This window comes from Ranitomeya imitator, chromosome 5 (genome assembly GCF_032444005.1).
Source record: "Ranitomeya imitator isolate aRanImi1 chromosome 5, aRanImi1.pri, whole genome shotgun sequence".
Classification (NCBI taxonomy): Eukaryota; Metazoa; Chordata; class Amphibia; order Anura; family Dendrobatidae; genus Ranitomeya; species Ranitomeya imitator.
In genome coordinates this window covers 451,439,376-451,465,431 of record NC_091286.1, presented here as the reverse complement: position 1 = coordinate 451,465,431, position 26,056 = coordinate 451,439,376, and the positions used below count along the sequence as shown (strand labels likewise).

The following is a 26,056-nucleotide window of genomic DNA, read 5'->3' as shown; positions in this document are numbered from 1 at the left end:
GGGAAGCACTTGGGGGTTCAGAATGCTCACCACACATCTAGATAAGCTGAATGCCTGAATTTGGCGGGACCGGTTTTGGGTCATATGGGCGGAGTTTTCGGGTGTTTGATTCACCCTTTCCTTACGCCTGCGCAGGCGTGTACTATGGAGGACAGAGAATGAACTTCAATCCAATATTGCGGCCAGCATGCAGCCAACGGGTAAGGAAAGGGTGAATCAAACACCCGAAAACTCCGCCCATATGACCCAAAACCAGTCCCGCCAAATTCAGGTGACAGGTTCCCTTTAAGTCGCAGGTCACAGACCATGACTGATGGCCTTATTGGCATAGAATTTTTCCACTAAAGAATAGAAAACAAGGGGAAACAGCAAAATCATTTTTTTTTCTTAATTATAGGATCATCTCTACCTACACCCAATCCTCAAAATTAGCTTTGGCTCAATTCTCCTCTAGCTAGCTGTGACCGTGCGCTACACTGGATCTTGTGCTCATTACTTTCACCTATTTACAGATGTTTTTCCCTGACACTAGAAAAGCACACACAAGCCTTAACATCTTACCCAGAGATGCTGGCCGAGCTGTTTTCGGAGATGCCCTTTTAGGAGATGACTCTGGATGTGGAGCTACAGGCTGGACAGGCCTTGTCTGTTTGGCTGCCAGCTTCTTCAGGCTCGCTTGCCTCTTCTCAAACATTTCCTGAACATCAGCCAGCTTCTGTAGTACTTTCTGAACACTTGCCTGGAAGTCATGAATAAATGAAACGTAAAGTACCGGGCATTTGGATATACAATATCAAACTGTAAAAAATGTATGTCACCCTACTTTGCACATTATCGAGGTCATAACCACTGCTGCTTCACAAACACTTACCGCACTTTTAACAAAAATTTCCTTTGGTTTGTACCTTACCATCAACAACATATTAATAAGTTGGCATATTATATACCATCGGAGTGGGGTCTGTTTGCCTTGATTCCAGTTCTAATTCAGTTCACTACTCATGCTGCATATAACATATAAGACCTTCATAGCAACTAGAGTCCTGTGGGCCCCAGTGCAAACTTTGATTCAATCCAAATCCCATGCCCCTTGCCTCTTCAACATCTGCAGCATATATTTTTTGTTACAGTACCCCTGAACCCAGTGCGAGATACAGTCATGTAGCGGGCTTAGCTAGCATACCCTATGTTGTTAAAACCAGCTGCTAAACCCTATGTCGGCATACCCAGTTCTGGGACCTGAGCTTCTATGCTGAACTGTTCCTGTGCCAGTGATGAGAAAAGGAAAACTCCTTCAACAATGTGAGTAATTTCACTGCCTATTGAAAAGGGGTGTCCAAGAAATTGCGGCAACCTTCCTTCTCCATACTAATCTATTCAGATAGCTCCAGAAGTATCATTGGGGTGCATCAGACCACATTTGGCCCACCTCCACCCATCGCCATGGCCAATTGCTGCAAGATTTGGCATCACAATTGCATTGACATTTGCCCGCCTCAGGAGGATGCCATGCTACCATCGTAGCAATTTCTGCTTGTACACTCCTTAAGAATTTCTTCATGTATGACCAAATGCTGTTTGTCCCTCTCCACTCAGGTGGTCACCTACTGATAAATATGCTGCACCTACGTTCTTGGTCATCGAGTGATCTAATTCAAGAAAGTATACACATATAAATATAAAATGTCCACATTGCTGTCTAACGTTCATTTATCTGCATATAATTAGTACTCCGATCAGTATGAATTCTGGATACCACACTCGCCCAGTGCAGGCTTTTATTTGACTTTCTGATAATTTCCGAATAACTGATCTATTAATGCAGCTGGCGCGGGTACAGAGACAGATTTTAAGACCACAGTGCAATCGCGATTCCTTTTTTTTTTGCAGCAGTAAAATGCAGCAAAATGGTGCGTTTTTTGCCACTATTGGCAGCAAAGTGAGAACGCAGCCCAATGTAAATATCAATTTAGGACCAAGTTCCCACAAGCTGCCGTTTTATATTTTACTGACACGTGCCTGCAGGAAGAATCTTATACATACAATTAGCAGGTTTTGAAGATCTTATTGATGTATGTAATTACATGTAGTGAACAAGTAAAATTTTATATGACCTTATCCCATTAATAATCTAATGACAGGTAAAAACTGTCCGTACACATTAGATTAATGTCAACCAAACCAATTTAAATGGGACCAGCTGATCATTAGATAGGTATGAGGGCCCCAATTTTCCCCAGAAAGCAACTGACAGGATGACCAATTATTTTGCTCTAAGAAAATATAGAAACCTTCACCAGCAAATTGGCAGTGGCTTGCTCCCTTTCACACAAAAAGGAACACACGTGGCATTGGTGACATGAAGAGAAATGTCTATGGGTTTTTTTTTCCTTGTACGATTATTATGGTTAAATATGACATTAGCATTCTTCTCATCTTTCTGCGATCAAGTGCTGCCTCCCTGCCGCTGCCCCCAGTCCTTGTTGTCAAGCTGCAGTTGTAATGTCATGACTACAGACAACTTGATTGCTGAAATCAGACACTGGGCTCAGCAGTTATGTCAACCCCAAACTACTAAGTCCAGTGACTGGCTATAAGAAAACAAGATAGACCTCTACAAGGAAAGACTAGAGATGCTGGGACAACAGTCATAGAAGAATGGATGACTATGTCACACAGTAATATATATATTAAATATATACTGAAGTGTCCCTTCATTCTGGGACTTAAAAGTGACTGTATATTTCTCATGTATAGTCACCCAACCTGGTGCCCTCCATTTTGCTGCCTCATCTGCTCATGAGTTCCTTTCGACTTGCTTCCAAGAAAGCTGTCTCAGTGGTATGGTGAGAGCAGTGGTAAGCCTAATACCAATGGCTATACAGATTTACACAAGATTACTAATATACAGCAGTTGTAAATTGGTCTATATAGCTAAAGATTGTTTAGTATGTGCTTTACACCTACCTTCTTAAGGAAAATATGGGTAGTCAATCAAACATAACCTTAGTCGTTGTCCTTCTTTGTGTGACAAACAGGACACCATAGTCTGGCTAATAGCAAGGTATTTCATATTTTTTACCTTTTGTGTGTAAAATTACATATCAGGGGTAATTAATAAAATTCGAGCCATGTAACTGGCTTAGAAATCTAGAGTGTTTTATTTTTCAGGATAGCATGATGTACACAATAACATACCTAATATTAGAAGGTCTCCTTACCTTTACTTCAGCAGTGAGGATAACTTCATACTTGTGATAAAAATCAGTAGGATTGGACAGCTGGTGGACTTTTGAACTACCAATAAATTTCTCGATGTCTCGTAGAGCCGACTCCGCGCCATCCTGAGACTGACATTTATCCACAGCTTGAGAGGCTAGGAGGTAGATTCCATCTTCACACCACTGGTTCGCCTGTGACAAACCAAAGCAGAATGTAAGATTAAAGATCTATCAATAAGGGATAATTCTTATATGAGATTATTGCTAAGTTGTTTCATCCTTGGCGTTGTGTTAACACACACCTGTATGCTCCAGACCAGCAAAATGCCCAAACTTCTGCTTTTATATAGGTGATCACACTTGCTGATGGGCAATTAATCAAGGACATTTGATTAACAGCTGCTAACTGATGCTTACCCTCTTAATTGCTGGAGGCAAATTTATAATTCTTTACACACTGCTTCTCTAGTCTTAGTTTTTGTTAAATACACTGCTCAAAATAAAGGGAACACTTAAACAACAGAATATAACTCCAAGTAAATCAAACTTCTGTGAAATCAAACTGTCCACTTAGGAAGCAACACTGATTGACAATCAATTTCACATGCTGTTGTGCAAATGGAATAGACAACACATGGAAATTATTGGCAATTATCAAGACACCCTCAATAATGGAGTGGTAATGCAGGTGGGGACCACAGACCACATCTCAGTACCAATACTTTCTGGTTGATGTTTTGGTCACTTTTGAATGTTGGTTGTGCGTTCACACTCATGGTAGCATGAGACGGACTCTACAACCCACACAAGTGGCTCAGGTAGTGCAGCTCATAGCTCATTCAGGATTGCTCATCAATGCGAGTTGTGGCAAGAAGGTTTGCTGTGTCTGTCAGCGTAGTGCCCAGAGGCTAGAGGTGCTACCAGGAGACAGGCCAGTACACCAGGAGATGTGGAGGGGGCCGTAGGAGGGCAACAACCCAGCAGCAGTACCGCTACCTCCGCCTTTGTGCATGGAGGAACAGGAGGAGCACTGCCAGAGCCCTGCAAAATTACCTCCAGCAGGCCACAAATGTGCATGTGTCTGCACAAATCGTTAGAAACTGACTCCATGAGGATGGTCCGAGTGCCCGACGTCAAAAGGTTGTGCTCACAGCCCTACACCGTGCAGGACGCTTGACATTTGCCACAAAACACCAGGATTGGCAAATTCGCCACTGGCGCCCTGTGCTCTTCACAGATGAAAGCAGGTTCACACTGAACACATGTGACATACGTGACAGAGTCTGGAGATGCCGTAAAGAGTGATCTGCTGCCTGCAGCATCCTTCAGTATGACCGGTTTGGCAGTAGGTCAGAAATGGTGTGGGGTCGCACTGCCATTAGGCACCGAGATGAGATCCTCAAACCTCTTGAGAGACAATATGCTGCTGCGGTCGGCCCTGGGTTCCTCCTAATGCAGGACAATGCCAGACCTCATGTGGCTGGAGTGTGTCAGCAGTTCCTGCAAGATGAAGGCATTGAAGCTATGGACTGGCTTGCCCGTTCCCCAGACCTGAAGCCGCTTGAGAACATCTGGGACATCATGTCTCGCTCCATCCACCAACGTCACATTGCACCACAAACTGTCCAGGAGTTGACGGATGCTTTAGTCCAGGTCTGGGAGAAGATCCCTCATGATACCATGCGGCTGCTCATCAGGAGCATGTCCAGGCATTGTAGGAAGGTCACAGAGGCACGTAGAGGCCACACACTACTGAGCATCATTTTGACTTGTCATGAGGCTTTTCCACTGAAGTTGGATCAGCCTGTAATTTGATTTTCCACTTTGAGTATCATTCCAAATCCAGACCTCCATGGGATATTCATTTTGATTTACATTGATAATTGTTATGTTTTATTGTTCTGAACACATTCCACTATGCAATGAATAAAAATTTGCAACTGGAATATTTAATTCAGAGATATCTAAGGTTGTGGTATTTTAGTGTTCCATTTAATTTTTTTTTGAGCAGTGTAAATAAAGACACAATAATTTGTCATAGGCCATTGTTCAGCTGAGGTTTTATTTACCCAACCTCAAAACCTTTTGAGGACCAGATGATGTTTTTTATTATGTTCTGTTACGTGAAACCATAGAATTCAAAGACTGTGTACTTACTGTTTAACCTTGTGGAGAGTGACAAACCAGGCCTGGCATGTCAAAGTGAGGAGACTTATAGGTCATGCATGCTCCTCTGGGACATTATTATTTCCCAGAGGAAATAAGTTACACCAGTTTTGTCAGGAGGAATGGGCCCAAATACCGACCAACTATTGTGAGAAGCTTGTGGAAAGATATCCCAAATGTTTGACCCAAGTCATTTTAATGGCAATGGTACCAAATACTAATGAAATGTATGTAAACTTTTGACCTTGCTGTAAGTAATAAAAATGCCTTAAAACATTCTCTCCCTCTCATTATTCTGGCATTTGGCAAATATTAATAATTATGGTAATCCTAATTGGCCTAGAACGGGAAAGGTTTATGCTGATGTCATGTCAGATATTGAGAAAACATGCACGTGTCTTTTTATATAGTGTATGTAAACTTCTAGTTTCAACTGTGTGTGTGTGTGTGTATATATATACAGTGGGGCAAAAAAGTATTTAGTCAGTCAGCAATAGTGCAAGTTCCACCACTTAAAAAGATGAGAGGCGTCTGTAATTTACATCATAGGTAGACCTCAACTATGGGAGACAAACTGAGAAAAAAAAATCCAGAAAATCACATTGTCTGTTTTTTTAACATTTTATTTGCATATTATGGTGGAAAATAAGTATTTGGTCAGAAACAAACAATCAAGATTTCTGGCTCTCACAGACCTGTAACTTCTTCTTTAAGAGTCTCCTCTTTCCTCCACTCATTACCTGTAGTAATGGCACCTGTTTAAACTTGTTATCAGTATAAAAAGACACCTGTGCACACCCTCAAACAGTCTGACTCCAAACTCCACTATGGTGAAGACCAAAGAGCTGTCAAAGGACACCAGAAACAAAATTGTAGCCCTGCACCAGGCTGGGAAGACTGAATCTGCAATAGCCAACCAGCTTGGAGTGAAGAAATCAACAGTGGGAGCAATAATTAGAAAATGGAAGACATACAAGACCACTGATAATCTCCCTCGATCTGGGGCTCCACGCAAAATCCCACCCCGTGGGGTCAGAATGATCACAAGAACGGTGAGCAAAAATCCCAGAACCACGCGGGGGGACCTAGTGAATGAACTGCAGAGAGCTGGGACCAATGTAACAAGGCCTACCATAAGTAACACACTACGCCACCATGGACTCAGATCCTGCAGTGCCAGACGTGTCCCACTGCTTAAGCCAGTACATGTCCGGGCCCGTCTGAAGTTTGCTAGAGAGCATTTGGATGACCCAGAGGAGTTTTGGGAGAATGTCCTATGGTCTGATGAAACCAAACTGGAACTGTTTGGTAGAAACACAACTTGTCGTGTTTGGAGGAAAAAGAATACTGAGTTGCATCCATCAAACACCATACCTACTGTAAAGCATGGTGGTGGAAACATCATGCTTTGGGGCTGTTTCTCTGAAAAGGGGCCAGGACGACTGATCCGGGTACATGAAAGAATGAATGGGGCCATGTATCGTGAGATTTTGAGTGCAAACCTCCTGCCATCAGCAAGGGCATTGAAGATGAAATGTGGCTGGGTCTTTCAACATGACAATGATCCAAAGCACACCGCCAGGCAACAAAGGAGTGGCTTCGTAAGAAGCATTTCAAGGTCCTGGAGTGGCCTAGCCAGTCTCCAGATCTCAACCCTATAGAAAACCTTTGGAGGGAGTTGAAAGTCCGTGTTGCCAAGCGAAAAGCCAAAAACATCACTGCTCTAGAGGAGATCTGCATGGAGGAATGGGCCAACATACCAACAACAGTGTGTGGCAACCTTGTGAAGACTTACAGAAAACGTTTGACCTCTGTCATTGCCAACAAAGGATATATTACAAAGTATTGAGATGAAATTTTGTTTCTGACCAAATACTTATTTTCCACCATAATATGCAAATAAAATGTTAAAAAAACAGACAATGTGATTTTCTGGATTTTTTTTTCTCAGTTTGTCTCCCATAGTTGAGGTCTACCTATGATGTAAATTACAGACGCCTCTCATCTTTTTAAGTGGTGGAACTTGCACTATTGCTGACTGACTAAATACTTTTTTGCCCCACTGTATATATATATATATATATATATACACTGTATGTATATATATACACACACACCGTATATACTTGAAACCTTGAGTATGGCCCCATAAGATGCTCCATACAGACACTTGCCCCATATAATGCTCCACAAACGTTAATTATGGCCCCATAAGATGCTCCATAAAGATATTTGCCCCATATAGTGCTGCACAAACGTTATGGCCCCATAAGATACTCCATACAGACATTTGCCCCATACAATGCTGCACAAACGATTATGGCCCCATACAGACACTTGCCCCATATAGTGCTGCACAAACGTTGATTATGGCCCCATACAGACAATTGCCCCATATAGTAATGCACAAACGTTATGGCCCCATAAGATGCTCCATACACTTGCCCCATATAGTGCTGCACAAACATTGATTATGGCCCCATACAGACACTTGCCCCATATAGTGCTGCACAAACGTTCATTATGGCCCCAAACAGACACTTGCCCCATATAGTGCTGCACAAACGTTGATTATGGCCCCATACAGACACTTGCCCCTTATAGTGCTGCACAAACGTTATGGCCCCATAAGATGCTCCATACAGACACTTGCCCCATATGGTGCTGCACAAACGTTGATTATGGCCCCATACAGACAATTGCCCCATATAGTAATGCACAAACGTTATGGCCCCATAAGATGCTCCATACACTTGCCCCATATAGTGCTGCACAAACATTGATTATGGCCCCATACAGACACTTGCCCCATATAGTGCTGCACAAACGTTGATTATGGCCCCATACAGACACTTGCCCCATATAGTACTGCACAAACGTTATTGCTCTATAAGATCCTCCGTACAGTCACTTGCCCCTTTATAGTGCTGCACAAACGTTGATTATGGCCCCATAAGATGCTCCATACAGACACTTGCCCCATATAGTGCTGCACAAACGTTATGGCCCCATAGATGCTCCATACAGACACTTGCCCCATTTGCTGTTGCTGCGATAAAAAAAAAAAATCACATACTCACCTCTCCGTCACTCAGGCCCCCGGCACTTTCAATATTCACCTGACTTTGTTCCGGCGCTGCTCCATCTTCAGCACCTTCTGCACTGACGTTCAGGCAGAGGGCGCGCACTAACCATGTCACCGCGCCCTCTGACCTGAGCGCCACTGCAGAAGACGCTGAAGACGGAGTGAGGCCCGGAACAGGGAGCAGGTGAATATCGCGCAGTGCTCCCCTCCCCGTTATACTCACCTGCTCCTGGCGCTGTGCAGTCCCTGCTTCCTCGGCGCCGCAGCTTCTCCCTTCTCATTTAAAGATTTTTCTGTATTTTCATGACTATGAAAATTGTACATTCACACTGAAGGCATCAAAACTATGAATTAACACATGTGGAATTATATACTTAACAAAAAAGTGTAAAACAACTGAAATTATGTCTTATATTCTAGGTTCTTCAAAGTAGCCACCTTTTGCTTTGTTGACTGCTTTCAGAAAAATACAGAAAAATCTTTAAATGAGAAGGTGTGTCCAAACTTTTGATCTGTACTGTATATATGCAGTATATATCTTTTTGGAGAGGAGGGAGGATTTGCTAATCCTGTGTAATAGTTTGACAGCTCTGGAGTACACTATTCCAAAGCTCTAAATTTGAATCTGGGGTATTTTTTTATTTTTTTAGATTGTCTAGTCTTTACATCACTCATGAGATAGCTTATTGTAATCCTATTTTAAAGCGAAAAAACTGGAGCAAACCTTTAGTAAATTTGCCCCTTTTTAGACACTTGCCAAACATATCTACTAGGGCACAAAAATTCTCCTTAGAGGGAATCTGTCAGTAGAATCAACCCTCCTAAGCCGTCTATATGGAAAAGCAGGTCCTAGAAAGTTGAATACATGATAAAATGATACATTGTTATCTGCAATCCAATGTCTAATTCCAGAGAAGTCCACATTTTGATTGATATGTAAATGAGCTATTAAAATCTCTGGGCCGGACATAGATCTCCCTGATTATCTTCCTCTAAAGATTATTTTAAACGAAAGGGGGTGATACCAGTGTGAGACATGTAATGACTGACAGTCTCCTCTCCTAATCTACATGGCTCACACCGTTAACACTCCCTTTCACTTACAATAAGCTCTGGAGGCAGATTCTCAGGGAGATCTGTGTATGGCTAACATAGAAAAAATGAAAAAAACACTTACCATAAGCATACAGCCTACCCAAAACCTGTCAGATGACAAATGCACTAGCAGGATGCAGCAGGCCCCCCACTAATAAGTCAGGGGCTGCACAGGTGCCAACTACTGATAAAAACAGCCACTGTGTATGGCCCAAATATCTTAACAGCTCATTTACATATTAAGAAAAATGTGGATTTCTCTGGAATAAGTCATCAAATCGCAGATATCAAGGTATTTTATTTAACTTTCTACGACCTGCATGCACGTGGCTTAGGAGAATGAATCCTACTGACAGAGTCCCTTTTAATAGATATGGCACCTGGGAAGTACAGTGGGGAAAACAAGTATTTCATACACTGACAATTTTACAAGTTTTCCCACCTACAAAGAATGGTGAGGTCTGTAATGTTTATCATAGGTACAATTCAATTGTGATGACAGAATCTTAAAAAAAATCCAGAAAATCACATTGCATGATTTTTACATAAAGCATTAGCATTTTATTGCATGAAATATTTGATACAATAGAAAAACAGAACTTAATATTTGGTACAGAAACCTTTGTTTACAATTACAGAGGTTGGATGTTTCATAGTTACATAGTTACATAGTTACATAGTTATTAAGGTTGAAGGAAGACTATATGTCCATCTAGTTCAACCCATAGCCTAACCTAACATGCCCTAACATGTTGATCCAGAGGAAGGCAAAAAAACCCCATGTGCAAAGAGTAAGCTCCACATTGGGGAAAAAAATTCCTTCCCGACTCCACATACGGCAATCAGACTAGTTCCCTGGATCAACGCCCTATCAAGGAATCTAGTGTATATACCCTGTAACATTATACTTTTCCAGAAAGGTATCCAGTCCCCTCTTAAATTTAAGTAATGAATCACTCATTACAACATCACATGGCAGAGAGTTCCATAGTCTCACTGCTCTTACAGTAAAGAATCCGTGTCTGTTATTATGCTTAAACCTTTTTTCCTCCAACCGCAGAGGATGCCCCCTTGTCCCTGTTTCAGGTCTATGATTAAAAAGATCATCAGAAAGGTCTTTGTACTGTCCCCTCATATATTTATACATTAAAATGAGATCACCCCTTAGTCTTCGTTTTTCCAAACTAAATAGCCCCAAGTGTAATAACCTATCTTGGTATTGCAGACCCCCCAGTCCTCTAATAACCTTGGTCGCTCTTCTCTGCACCCGCTCCAGTTCAGCTATGTCTTTCTTATACACCGGAGACCAGAACTGTGCACAGTATTCTAAGTGTGGTCGAACTAGTGACTTGTATAGAGTTAAAATTATATTCTCCTCATGAGCATCTATGCCTCTTTTAATGCATCCCATTATTTTATTTGCCTTTGTAGCAGCTGCCTGACACTGGCCACTGAATTTAAGTTTGTCATCCACCCATACACCCAGGTCTTTTTCATTGACGGTTTTGCCCAGAGTTTTAGAATTAAGCACATAATTATACATCTTATTACTTCTACCCAAGTGCATGACCTTACATTTATCCCCATTAAAGCTCATTTGCCATTTATCAGCCCAAGCTTCTAGTTTACATAAATCATCCTGTAATATAAAATTGTCCTCCTCTGTATTGATTACCCTGCAGAGTTTAGTGTCATCTGCAAATATTGAAATTCTACTCTGAATGCCCCCTACAAGGTCATTAATAAATATGTTAAAAAGAAGAGGGCCCAATACTGACCCCTGTGGTACCCCACTGCTAACCGCTACCCAGTCCGAGTGTGCTCCATTAATAACCACCCTTTGTTTCCTATCCCTGAGCCAGCTCTCAACCCACTTGCACATATTTTCCCCTATCCCCATTATTCTCATTTTATGTATCAACCTTTTGTGTGGCACCGTATCAAAAGCTTTTGAAAAGTCCATATACACTACATCCACTGGGTTCCCTTGGTCCAATCCGGAACTTACCTCTTCATAGAAACTGATCAAATTAGTCTGACATGAACGGTCCCTAGTAAACCCGTGCTGATACTGGGTCATGAGGTTATTCCTCTTCAGATACTCCAGTATAGCGTCCCTTAGAATGCCCTCCAGGATTTTACCCACAGTAGAGGTTAAGCTTACTGGCCTATAGTTTCCGAGTTCAGTTTTTGTTCCCTTTTTGAATATTGGCACCACATTTGCTATACGCCAGTCCTGTGGCACAAACCCTGTTATTATGGAGTCTTTAAAGATTAAAAATAATGGTCTATCAATGACTGTACTTAATTCCTGCAGTACTCGAGGGTGTATCCCATCCGGGCCCGGAGATTTGTCAATTTTAGTGATTTTTAGACGCCGCCGCACTTCCTGCTGGGTTAAGCAGGTGACATTTAATTGGGAATTTTTATCACTAGACATTTTGTCTGCCATGGGATTTTCTTGTGTAAATACTGATGAAAAAAAGTCATTTAGCATATTGGCTTTTTCCTCATCCTCATCCACCATCTCACCCAGACTATTTTTAAGGGGGCCAACACTATCATTTTTTAGTTTCTTACTATTTATGTAGTTAAAGAATATTTTAGGATTATTTTTACTCTCTCTGGCAATGAGTCTCTCTGTCTCAATCTTTGCTGCCTTGATTTGCTTTTTACAGAATTTATTTAATTTTCTGTATTTATTTAATGCCTCCTCACTACCTACTTCCTTTAATTCTCTAAATGCTTTCTTTTTGTCCCTTATTGCGCCCCTTACAGCTCTATTTAGCCATATTGGTTTCCTCCTATTTCTAATATGTTTATTCCCATACGGTATATACTGTGCACAGGTCCTATCCAGGATGCTAATAAACGTCTCCCATTTTCTCTGTGTATTTTTGTGTCTCAGGATATCGTCCCAGTTAATTGCACCAAGATCCTCTCTCATCCGTTGGAAATTTGCCCTCCTGAAGTTTAGTGTCCTTGTAACCCCTCTACTACACATCTTTTTAAAGGATACATGAAAACTTATTATTTTGTGATCGCTATTTCCCAAGTAACCCCCAACCCTTATATTTGATATGCGGTCTGGCCTGTTGGTTAATATTAGGTCTAGCAGTGCCCCCCTTCTTGTTGGGTCCTGAACCAGTTGTGAAAGGTAATTGTCTCTCATAATTGTCAAAAACCGATTACCTTTGCTGGAACTGCAGGTTTCTGTTCCCCAATCTATTTCAGGGTAGTTGAAGTCCCCCATAATAATGACTTCTCCTTGAGTCGCAGCTTCATCTATTTGCTTTACTAGGATATTCTCCATTGCTTCCATTATTTTTGGAGATTTATAACAAACCCCTATCAGTAATTTATTATTTTTTCCCCCTCCCCTTATCTCCACCCACAGGGATTCTACATTTTCATTAAATTCACCTATATTATCGCGCAGGATGGGTTTTAAGGATGATTTTACATATAGACACACCCCTCCCCCTCGCTTATCTGTACGGTCATTTCTGAACAGGCTATAGCCCTGCAAGTTAACAGCCCAGTCATGGCTCTCATCCAGCCACGTTTCAGATATCCCCACCATGTCATAATTATGCTCCAACAACATTAGTTCTAATTCGTCCATTTTGTTGGCGAGGCTTCTGGCATTAGTATACATGCACTTTATGTTCCTCTCTGTACTTCTATTTCTTAAATTATTAACTGTTCTGACCCCACCCCCCATGCCACCGCCACCCCCAACTTCCTTATTTGTGCCCAGGACTCTGTCTGCACTATCTTCCCCTCCTATAAAATGAATACCCTCCCCCCCAATTCCTAGTTTAAACACTCCTCCAACCTTCTAGCCATTCTCTCCCCCAGCACAGCTGCACCCTCCCCATTGAGGTGCAGCCTGTCCCTAGCGTAGAGCCTGTAGCCAACTGAGAACTCGGCCCAGTTCTGCAGGAACCCAAACCCCTCTTTCCTACACCAATTCTTGAGCCACTTATTAACCTCCCTAATCTCCCGTTGCCTCTCTGGCGTGGCACGTGGTACCGGCAGTATTTCGGAAAATACCACGTTGGAGGTCCTTGCTTTCAGCTTGCAGCCTAATTCCCTGAAATCATCTTTAAGGACCTTCCACCTACCTCTAACTTTGTCATTAGTGCCAATGTGCACCATGACCGCTGGGTCCTCACCAGCCCCTCCCAATAATCTGTCCACCCGATCAGCGATGTGTCGGACTCGAGCGCCAGGTAGGCAGCACACCGTTCGACGATCCCTGTCTTTGTGACAGATTGCCCTATCTGTTCCCCTAATAATTGAGTCGCCCACTACCAGCACCTGTCTGGCCTGCCCTGCTCTCCTATTTCCCTCCTTACTGGAGCAGTCACTCCTCCGGCTTTCAGAGGACATGCCTGGCTGCAGCAGTGCTACCCCTGTACTGGCACCCCCCTCATCTGCCAACTTAGCAAACTTATTGGGGTGTTCCAGATCAGGACTAGCCTCCCTGGCACTCTTCCCTCTATCCCGCTTCCTAACTGTCACCCAGCTTGCTACTTCATTGTCCTGCAGCTCCATCCCACCATCCCCCCCCTCATCTGTCCCATTGAGCGTCTGCTCCGTGAGCAGAAGACTCCTCTCCATGTTGTCTATGGATCTCAGTGTTGCCAGCTGCACATTTAGAGTCAGAATCTGGGTTTCCAAATGCACAACGTGCTCACATCTCGCACAGCAGTATGCACCCTCGATCGGCTGCTCAAGGACTGCATACATGTGGCAAGATGTGCACTGGATGGCATTAACAATCGTGGAGCACATTTCCTAATGGGGATTGCACCAGACAGAACAGTTCAATAAAAAAAAAAAATAAATACAAAGTATTAAAGGGAACCTGTCACCCCGAAAATCGGGGGTGAGGTAATCCCACCGGCATCAGGGGCTTATCTGCAGCATTCTATAATGCTGTAGATAAGCCCCCGATGTTACCTGAAAAAGGAGAAAAAGACGTTAGATTATACTCACCCAGGGGCGGTCCCGCTGCTGGTCTGGTCAGATGGGCGTCTCCGGTCCGCTGCGTCGCCTCCCATCTTCTTTCCATGACGTCCTCTTCTGATCTTCAGCCACGGCTCCGGCGCAGGCGTACTTTGCTCTGCCCTGTTGAGGGCAGAGGATAGTACAGCAGTGCGCAGGCGCCGGAAAGGTCAGAGGCTCGGCGCCTGCGCACTGCAGTACTTTGTCTGCCCTCAACAGGGCAGAGCAAAGTACGCCTGCGCCGGAGCCGTGGCCGAAGATCAGAAGAGGACGTCATGGAAAGAAGATAGGAGGCGCCGCAGCGGACCGGAGACGCCCATCTGACCAGACCAGCAGCGGGACCGCCCCTGGGTGAGTATAATCTAACGTCTTTTTCTCCTTTTTCAGGTAACATCGGGGGCTTATCTACAGCATTATAGAATGCTGCAGATAAGCCCCTGATGCCGGTGGGATTACCTCACCCGCGATTTTCGGGGTGACAGGTTCCCTTTAATAAAAATCAGACAGCAATTCAGTAATTCCTCCCCTGAAAACTCCCTGACTCCAAAGTCACTGAATCACAAGTCACACTTACCGCCGTCCACACTTACGCTCTGGTCACACTCAGCTCGCTCACACTCGCTCTGCTGAAGATTTATAGAGATTTTTTTTTTTTTCTTCCTAGTTCCCCTCAACAGCAATCAACCTTGCTGTTCAAATGCACTTCCAAAAAGGACTTGAGCCCCAAACAGCTGCCCCTTATAAACCCTTAACTATGAGCCCCCACCCTAAGTTAACCCTTATGAATATAGCTACCCCCAATTCAGCAACTCACACCAATTCACACAGGTATTTGTTAAAGGCTTTCCAAATACCTCTTCACTGAATCACAAGTCACACTTACCGCCGTCCACACTTACGCTCTGGTCACACTCAGCTCGCTCACACTCGCTCTGCTGAAGATTTATAGAGATTTTTTTTTTTTTTTTTCTTCCTAGTTCCCCTCAACAGCAATCAACCTTGCTGTTCAAATGCACTTCCAAAAAGGACTTGAGCCCCAAACAGCTGCCCCTTATAAACCCTTAACTATGAGCCCCCACCCTAAGTTAACCCTTATGAATATAGCTACCCCCAATTCAGCAACTCACACCAATTCACACAGGTATTTGTTAAAGGCTTTCCAAATACCTCTTCACTGAATCACAAGTCACACTTACCGCCGTCCACACTTACGCTCAGGCCACACTCAGCTCGCTCACACTCGCTCTGCTGAAGATTTATAGAGATTTTTTTTTTTTTTCTTCCTAGTTCCCCTCAACAGCAATCAACCTTGCTGTTCAAATGCACTTCCAAAAAGGCTGTTCTTGACCAAGTTTGCACACACTGCAGCAGGGATTTTGGCCCCCTCCTCCATACAGATCTTCTCCAGGTTTCGGGGCTGTCGCTGGGTAACACTGAGTTTCAGCTCCCTCCAAAGATTTTCTATAGAGTTCAGACTGGCTATACTACACTTGAAATGCTTCTTACGGAGCCACTCCTTAGTTGCTCTGGCTGTGTGTTTCTGGTGATTGTCATGCTGAAAGACCCAGCCACGACCCATCTTCAATGCTCTTACTGAGGGAAGGAGGTTGTTGGCCAAAATCTTGCGATACATGATCCCATCTATTCTCCATTCCATACGGTGCAGTTGTCCTGTCACCTTTGCATTAAAGAATCTTTAGAATCTGTCTTTCACAGTTGAAGTTTAGCTACGATAAAAATTACAGACCTCTCCAAACTTTATAGGTGGGAAAACTTGCAAATCAGCAGTAAATCAAATACTTAATTTTTCCCACTGTATGTTTGAGTTTTGGCTCAATTTTAGACTTTGTTTAGTAAACCTCCCTCAATATATGTCCTGTTACCAAGCATATAAATTCATAGAATATATCACTAAGATAAAATAACCAACAATCAAGAGAAATGACTTACTTTGTCAAGTTGCTGGAGTAGCTCCAATGATTTTTCCAGAATGTCATACTTTTTCTTGGTTTCATTGCTAAAGTCATCGCAGATGCGCCTAAGCTCTATGCATTTTGGTCTAATGGAGTCTACAGCATAGTGGTTATTTTGTATCAGCTGATCTCCATGAAGGGCATGTAGCTGGGCTTTCTCTAGTATACCCTGGAGATAAACCAATAAAAGAATGAAGTCAAAAAGTTCACATTTTCACATGTAATTGTTAATATGAAGAATTCTGTGATGCACATGCTTATCTGGATAGAATATTCCTGTATACACAAATAAGAAATGTATCTTCAAGGAAATTTCTTACCACGTTACTTATTATGATTTTTTTTTGTGGAAGCTCCGTATGTTAATTTTTAGTGATAGTTATGAGAAGTAAACAGTTCTGGAGTTTCCAACATCACTAATGAACACCAAGGTGTGGGTAATGGAGGAGAACTGGTTACAAGAGGTAATTGTGAAATAATTGGGTACAAGGGGTAGCTGTGAACTGTGATTACTTTAGTTGCATCTTCTGGTAAAACACCTTTGATTAAGATTTTTTTAAGGAATTTTCATGACTGTAGCATATGCCATCATTGTTTTAATGGTGGGAGATCCAATGCTCGGGACTTCCCGCTTTGTTATTCACACTGGCACAGTTGTTCCGCTATTTTAATGGAGGTAATATGCATTACCAAACAGCTGCTCATACAGACAAGCCTTGTGTCACATTTGTGTCTGAACAAGCCCCTTCTAACATTGTTTCTGTCACTAGGCAGCGTCGTACTGATACTGTGGATTTCCCCAAGCAACTTAAGCGTGTTTCAATGAAACTTTAGTATAGCTGAGACTTTTGGCCCTTCCATCCAATCAACCTTTGTTTTGCTACAGAGAGCTGGTTATCAGATGTAATTATCTATCTGCTGGGAGCTAAGGACAACTCTCCTCCCTATTCAAACCCCTAGAAGTCTGTCTCAAGCTGCCCATTATAGACCTATCCTAACCCTGTTTCAGACTACCAGATCCCACTTGCTATATTTATGGAATGATGAAATCCTTTCTCTGCCTAAAGATTGTGCCCCTTACATCGACCTACTGCTTTTGAATCTGGCTGACCCCTGACTTTGTCTCTGTCTCCTGTGTTGTTTGGTCTCTGGTTTTGACCTGATTAATATGACTATCCGATACCAACCTGCTCCACCAGCCACTCCATGGATGTAACCTAGGAAGCTTGTGTAAGTCCATATCCCTGTAAAGGATGATGGCCAGGGCTCCCCTTTGACCTACTAAGTGGAGTAGTTAGTGCAATGTCTGTCAGTGGAAGTCTTATTAGGAGCTGCCAAGCTATTATGAAATGAACTTTGTAACACCTTACATCTATTAAAACAATGAAGAACATGAAGTACCCTTTGCTGCTGCTGTTATGGGCTTCTGGTTGGAGCTACAGCCATCACTAAAGTGAAGAGGGCAAGAGTTGTGGAGCAAAAACTGCAACGAGCTAAGGTCACTCCACCAGTGCTGATCACCTTTTGGGCCATTTGGTCACATGAAAACTAAACATTTTATTTCATGAGCTGCAAAACCCCAAATCTCTACACCTCTCCTATCTAGGTTTAAACAGCTGACAGTCTCCTTTTAAAGATATCACCAGAAAATCCAGCAGATAAAAAATAAAACACAACCTCTCTAATAGTTTTTAACTCATCAAATCATTCTATGAAGATAATAGAGACAAGGAAGATTTATTGAATCTTTTCATTCAGTGCAACGAGTACCACTTTTATTACCAGGGTGCATGTCAGGTCGATGAATGTGGCACATGGGTTAAATAGCCAGGTGAGAACTCAAGGAAAATATTATGTTTTTCAATGTATTTACGACAAATGTATTTCGACATCACCCTTAAAGAAAGATGATTAAAAGAAAACTTGAAAACAAACAAAATAATTATATTGATTATAGAGATACATTCAGATAAACAGGATAAACCGAGACAATGAGAGGATTAGAGAATTAGGTGTAACGATATACAGTATACTGTAGCTGTAGGTTGTCTGACATTGATTTATTACATAATTGATATTCAAGTATTTCCGCCACTATTCTAATTAGAAAAGTGTAGGAAGACAGCGACAGGTCTGATGTGGCATTGTGGTACTAGTTTGTGAACTCCACATATACATTATACATCATTCTTATATCACCTTTTCAACATTATAACATAACATTACATAAGTAGATATTTGGTTAGTGCTGTATATTGGAACTTATTGGATATATTTTTCAATTTTATAGTTTTGAGTCTTTTTACGTAGAATTTGATTTTCTCTACATAAAGGATTGTCAGTACGTGTTTAACTCTTTCTTTTCGAAGTCAGTTGTCATTTTTACCATTTTGTAATTTCTGCCGAGTGTCATAACCCTTTCTCTCTTGAGAGAAGCTTGTTTTTGCCGAACATGTTGTAGTTTTGAAAGCCACCATTCACTTTACACTATTACTACACATTTTGAAATATCAGTTATGCTTTATCAGTTTATGCTCTGTATTAAATTCCCGTTTCGCCATCTTACTGATTGCATGTTCCTTAAAAGGTCACGATGGCTCTTTTTGAAATCGTTGTGAAAAAAAATTGAAATATGTCTGTAGTAAGGCAACTTCTCCTTTTTCCAAACTGTCCAACTGGTGTGTGCATATTCTGTGAGCATTCTTGTGATATCACATGTTGTAACTGGCATTACACCTGGCTCAGTAATACAATGTAGTGTTTTCAGTATACTACATGATCAACAAGAAACCTTTTGTCTTTTCTTCCTATTTGGGTAATAATCTAACACGTATTTGGCTAGTTTTGACTTTTTACTTCTCATGGGGACAACCATAATAAGTTCTGCATAGCACTGTGGAAATTATTGGTGCAAATGGCAAATAAAATTAATGAATATCATATTCGAATGCTGATGTTATGGCTGATGCAGGAATGAATGAGGTACTACAAAAAAATACTGAAAAAATTATTGTTCTTTTTTTCTACTGCAATAATAATTAGCTGGGTGCATGTCCTACTAATTAATATTATGCAATGGTTAAAAGAACACAATATCAGACCTGGTGAAAATGTAAAATGTCATTTTTCAATGTATTCAAAGCGTATGTAAATAAAATAAATTGGCAAATATTCCTATAGGTTTCTGTTGTGAAAGATAATTTAAAAAAAAAAATTATATCTATTATGGAGTACGGTAACTAAAAAAACTAAAAGCTATACTGATTATAGAAATACCTGCAGATAACCAGGATACAATGAGACAATGACAGATTTGGACACTGATCTTTAATTTGTTGTAAAAGTATGCAACTACAAAGATGTAGGATTTGTGGCATCGATACATTGAAAAATCTGACATGTGACATTTAGGCTACATTCACATTAGCGTTGCGCGCCGGTGCGTCGGCGACGCAACGGCGACGCAACGCGCGACGCACCAAAAACGTGCGCAAACGCACGCAAAAACGCTGCGTTTTGCGACGCGTGCGTCGTTTTTTGACGAAAATCGGACGCACAAAAAATGCAACTTGTTGCATTTTCTTGCGTCCGACGCTAGCGTCGGAAACGACGCACGTGTCGGAAAACGCTACCAAAAAAACGCACGCGTCCCCCATGTTAAACATAGGGGCGCGTCGCCGCTGCGTCGCCGCTGCGTCGCCGACGCAACAGCGATGCACATTAGCGGAACGCTAATGTGAACGTAGCCTTAAAGAGAATCTGTCAGTAGGATCATCCCTCCTAAGCCGTCTATATGGGAATGTAGGTCATAGGAAGCTGAATAACATGATACCTTGATATTTGCAATCCGATGTCTTAATCCAGAGAAATCCATGTTTTTATTAATATGCAAATGAGCTGTTAAGATCTATGGGCTGGACACTGATCTGCATGAGAATCTGTTTCCAGAGCTTATTTTAAATGAAAAGGGGCATTACCAGTGTGAGACATGTAGATTAAGAGAGCAGACTGTCAGTCATTACATGTCTTAGGCTGGGTTCACATTGCGTTCAGAGTCTCCGTTTAACGGACTACGTTACACCGCGGCATAACGCGGTGTTACGTAGTCCATTAACGGCGCCATTGAATGCAATGTCGGACGCATCGCTAGCGCACGCCCACAATGGGCGTGCGCTAGCGATGCGTCCGACATTGAGTGACGGACCCGAGACGCGGGCTGCAGCGTTTCTGGGTCCGTCACTGCTAGCGCAAATGGAGCTAGCAGATGCTCCATCTGCGCTAGCGCTGTGCAAAGTCGGCACTTGCGTCAGCGCAGTCCGTTTAACGTATGCGTTGAACGGACTGCACTAACGCAATGTGAACCTAGCCTAACACTGGTAGCGCCTTCTTTTATTAGAAATAATCACTATAGGCAGATTGTGATGCAGATCAATGTCCGGCTCATAGTCCTGAACAGCTCATTTAGGCTACGTTCACATTAGCGTTGCGCCGCCGTGCGTCGGCGACGCAACGCGCGACGCACGCTAAAACGCGCGCAAATGCGCGCAAAAACGCGCGCGTTTTGCGACGCGTGCGTCGTTTTCCGACGAAAATCGGACGCACAGAAAATGCTACATGTAGCGTTTTCTTGCGTCCGACGCTAGCGTCGGAAACGACGCACGTGGCGAAAAACGCCACCAAAACGACGCACGCGTCCCCTATGTTAAACATAGGGGCGCGTCGCCGCTGCGTCGCCGCTGCGTCGCCGGCGCAACAGCGACGCACATTGGCGGAACGCCAATGTGAACGTAGCCTTACACATAAGAGAAACATGAATTTCTCTGGAATAAAACATCAGATCACATATATCAAGGTATGATTTTATTCAGCTTCCTATGATCCATAAGCCGTACAGATGGCTTAAGAGGGTTGTCCTACTGACAAATTCCTTTTAATATTTTCTGTCTTTTCTCCTAATTAGAAAGTGGAGAAAAATAACACCAAATCCGACCTAAAATTGTTGAGCTCCTTTATGAATTTCGTTGTGAAAACCTTAGCTTTAACACAAGATGTTCTTCTATCGCCTTTTTCACCTTTGTAATGTCTCACCATATTTGTGTTGTATTTTGAAATATGTTGGTTATGTTTTGAAGGTTTGCTTACATTTTGGAGGTTTTTTTGTGCTTAGAATCTGATCTTTTCTTAATTAGAGAGGGTCAGTATAAATTTAAATCAACCCGATCCACACTGAATGTAGATACCTGGAGATTCTGGCTGTAGAAAAGACCATACAGGTTCCTGCACAACATATCATTTATTTACACAATTTTCTCCTTGAAGCATCAAGTTCTGTCCGATTTTGAAGTAACGCACACAGTTTACAACTTTCCATAAAAGCAGGACTTCTTACAGAATTGTGTATAGGAGGTTACAAATTTACTTAACCAATTAAGCTATTTTCATACATAATTATAAATTTACACATTTCTCATAAAACCAGAGCATGTGAATACGCCCTTAGTCCAAATCTGTACAATAAAATAATACCATATTTTTAAATGCTTGGCTGAAGATCTTTTCTGCATGATACAAAGGATGGATCAGATGAGCAGGTTATCACATTTCAGATGGCTCGAGTGAGAAGTGAGCATTAGATTCTGGTAAACCACAGAGTTCGTCACCAACAGCTGATGAATATTACCTCCCTAGTACATCAATTATTTAGAACCATGGAAATAAATGCTCACAGAAATATATCTTTCCCAGACTTGGGCTGGCCCACAGTGGAACTGGTGGATCCCAGGTGGGCCCCTGTGCACAACTGGGCCCTCCACTCTCCCTTATGATAAGTAGTTGTCACAGCACACTTGACTGTGCACAGAACAAGCCGGTATCTCATCATTCATTTACCAACTTACCAAGTTTATTATCATATAGAAGAAAGGTAAATGTGTTAATGAAGGTCCGGTATTATTACATGTAGCTAAACAGTGGGCCATCAGAGGCATTGTTACTGGTGGGCTCCTTGTATCCCAGTCCAACACTGCTCTTTCCCATTATGCCCTGTGTTTTAATCAAGTTCATTAGATGGTGTAACTAAATTGGGAACCTGGTTATTTCTGTAAGATTTTCAGGGAAGGTAAGTACAAAACAGAATTCTTATGTAGGAGACATCTAGAACATAGACTATAATAAGGTTAAATGAAAAGTTTGAATGGACTTTTCACAACTGCAACTTATGCATTGTGACCAGTATTGTCACCTTTCTCACTGGATACCTTTTTGGGTTCACATTTGCATTTCCTTTTTCATACTCCCTATTGGCCATGAACATGATTAGTCAGTATTATTGTTTACATTTCCTATCCAATATTGCTTTGGTTTTCTTTACCTAGTGGATGGATGATTTATAATGTTTACCTGTCCTTTCTCCTCTTGGAGTTTTAACTCTTTGAGAAGTTGCTCCACTCTCGACACGCTGTCTCCTATGTCTGTAAATGAAGCTTGAGCATCCATCAGGACATCCAGTGTCAGCTTTAGCTGTGAGAGAAATACAGATAATTCTCTTTATTTTCCTTCTTTTGGTATTAGGTTCCATTTTTCTAAACATTGACACACCATTATTGTGCTCAAAATGTATCAGTCAACATTACAGTAAATATAATTGATTTCCTTTGACTATATCCTTGACATTTCACTAGATACTGTATGAATTAAGTCGCAAGTATGCAAGAGTAGTCATAGGTCTCTTAGAGATGTACTTGGGTCCTTACTGCACCTCGACATTTCTTCATTTTCATACAGAATTATACAGAGTACTAGATGGTGGCCCGATTCTAACGCATCGGGTATTCTAGAATATGTATAGTAGTATATAGCACAACCACGCAGTATATAACACAGGCCACGTAGTATATAACACAACCCACGTAGTATATAGCACAGTCCATGTAGTATATAGCACAGCCCACGTAGTATATTGCATAGCCACGTAGTATATAGCACAGCCACGTAGTATATAACACAGGCCACGTAGTATATTGCATAGCCTTGTAGTATATAGCACAGCGACGTAGTATATAGTACAGCCATGTAGTATAAAAAACACAGCCCACGTAGTATATAGCACAGCCATGTAGTATATAACACAGCCCTTGTTGTATAATACACAGCCCACGTAGTATATAGCACAGAGGCGTAATATATAACACAGGCCACGCAGTATATAACACAGCCCACGCAGCATATAACACAGCCACGTAGTATATTGCACAGCCCACGTAGTATATAGCACAGAGATGTAGTATATAACACAGGCCACGCAGAATATAACACAGCCCATGCAGTATATAACACAGCCCACGTAGTATAATAACACAGCCCACGTAGTATATAGCAATGTGGGCACCATATTCCTGTTAAAAAAAGAATTAAAATAAAAAATAGTTATACACTCACCTTCCGGCGGTCCCCGGATCCAGCCCAGGCGTTTAGCGATGCTCCTCGCGATGCTCCGGTCCCAAGAATGCATTGCAGCAATAACACGTGATGATGAAGCGGTCTCACGAGACCGCTACGTCATTTCTGGTCATTGCCGCAATGCATTCTTGGGACCGGAGCGTCGCGAGGAGTGGGAAAGGCGCCGGAAGGTGAGAATATAATGATTTTTTAATTTTTTTATTATTTTTAACATTAGATCTTTTTACTATTGATGCTGTACAGACAGCATCAATAGTGAAAAGTTGGTCACATAGGGTTAATAGCAGCGTTAACAGACTGCATTACACCGCGTTATGCCACAGTGTAACGCAGTCCGTTTAATGGACTGCTAAACCGCTATGGGGGCACTGATTGGGGAGTAGGGAGGGGGCACTGACTGGGGAGTAGGGACGGGGCACTGACTGGATGGAAGTAGGGAAGGGCGAATTCGCGGCCGGACTGTGCCCGCTGATTGGTCGCGGCCGGCCGGAAGAACCCCTTAGACAATTATATATATATATAGATGTATTCTGTTTGATTCTTTAGGTATCGGATAGCATGTTTCTTATTCTATGCCATACTATGGAGCATGCATCCACGGGACGATATTTCGCACACAGGGCACCGAACTGAACAACATACTGTGGCACGCAAATTCCCAGTAAGATAGAGCTGCAGGAGCCAAGAGCACACAAAGTATCAGTGTGGGCAGCGGCGGTAAGTGCCTGAATTACCAGGTAAAGTTTGAGAAATTGGGAGAATTTAGAATAAGTCCTTGGTTGTTTTTTTACCAGATCTACCAATAGATGCAGGGATACTAAATGTAATACAATGCACAGTAGTTTGGCTGCTTTTACGTTGTGATATTCTGAATTATCCTCCCATTCGCCTGTGATCAGTTTTGTTGTCAAGTAATTTATTCACATTAAGGCCAAATGTATTATGTTCATATAAAATATTTCTTTACCTGATCAAAAACAGAAAGGCGCTGGTACATATATCAAGAAAACAAAAATGTAATTGAACCTAAAATTTAAAAATTCCAAGTCTTACAATGCCACACTCTTAACAAAATGTATAAGTGTATTATTTTATGATGACATCAGCAGGAATGTCTCCCCAGACATTCCCCATAATTAACCTCGTTGTTTAAAATATGAATGATCATAGATACACGTATTTAAGAAGTGCACGGATGACAAGTTCTCTGACAGTAAATATTCAGTGGAACATTCACTGTTTGAATTGGTTCTCCTTGGTTCCATCCACCAGCTATAAGTGGGAAGCTGGGGAGATCTCATACTGACCTGTGTTTGGGTGGACCTATATCTGCCGGAGTATTGTGCCAAAGCACGGCTGTTTTTTGTGAAATCCCACCGCGGTTTATGAAGCTAAAAAACCTTGCCTTGTTGGACTCAAAATGTTACCTGTGTGAATGCTGCCTAATGCCTACCTCAAGCCCTACCTGAGAGAACCCTACAAAAGTTACATCTCAAAGGGACGTCCCACATTTCAAGTCATGGGATCCATGGTAGATTACAGACTGGTGCATTGTGAAGTCACTTTGGTTAATGGCCTCACTAACAGCCTGGGGATATAAGATCCTGTGGTCACAGGACACAGACAGTCACTAGTGACTATTCCACTCCCTTATTCTTATCTGATCGTGGGAAAATATGTCTCTTTATGACTGTGCACTTTTAATAAACCTAGCAAAAATGATGTGTACGAGTTGTAAAAAAGCTCTGTTCATGAAAAATGTTTTAAAGATGTGTGTCAAAGTATTTTTAAGCTTCATTACACAACTGTGCTAAACTAATGGCAGATCTGGTTCTGCTTTGGGAGATAAACAGATGTCATTTATAGCACTGACTCACCTCCAAAGAAGCAGATTGAAGCCGCTGACTAACACACCAGGATTAAGGCCAAAAATACAGTGTGTCCTGTTATGTTGCTACAACTATACTATAGAGGCAGTGATTGTAATAAATAAAAATATATTTTACATTCATACTTTATAGACATGAATATCAGTATTAGACTGT

General features: G+C 42.0%; 1 protein-coding gene across 1 annotated transcript in view; it reads right to left on the bottom strand.

The window, feature by feature from the left end:
* MCF2L2 (MCF.2 cell line derived transforming sequence-like 2) overlaps positions 1-26,056 on the bottom strand; it is a 516,938-nt gene that overhangs the window by 329,091 nt on the left and 161,791 nt on the right. Inside the window, exons 10-13 of the mRNA XM_069727236.1 lie at positions 22,953-23,072; positions 16,531-16,722; positions 3,222-3,413; positions 562-739 (exon numbers count right to left, since the gene is read on the bottom strand). Of these exons, the coding sequence (XP_069583337.1) occupies positions 562-739; positions 3,222-3,413; positions 16,531-16,722; positions 22,953-23,072 (682 nt within the window). The remainder of the gene's footprint in view (positions 1-561; positions 740-3,221; positions 3,414-16,530; positions 16,723-22,952; positions 23,073-26,056) is intronic.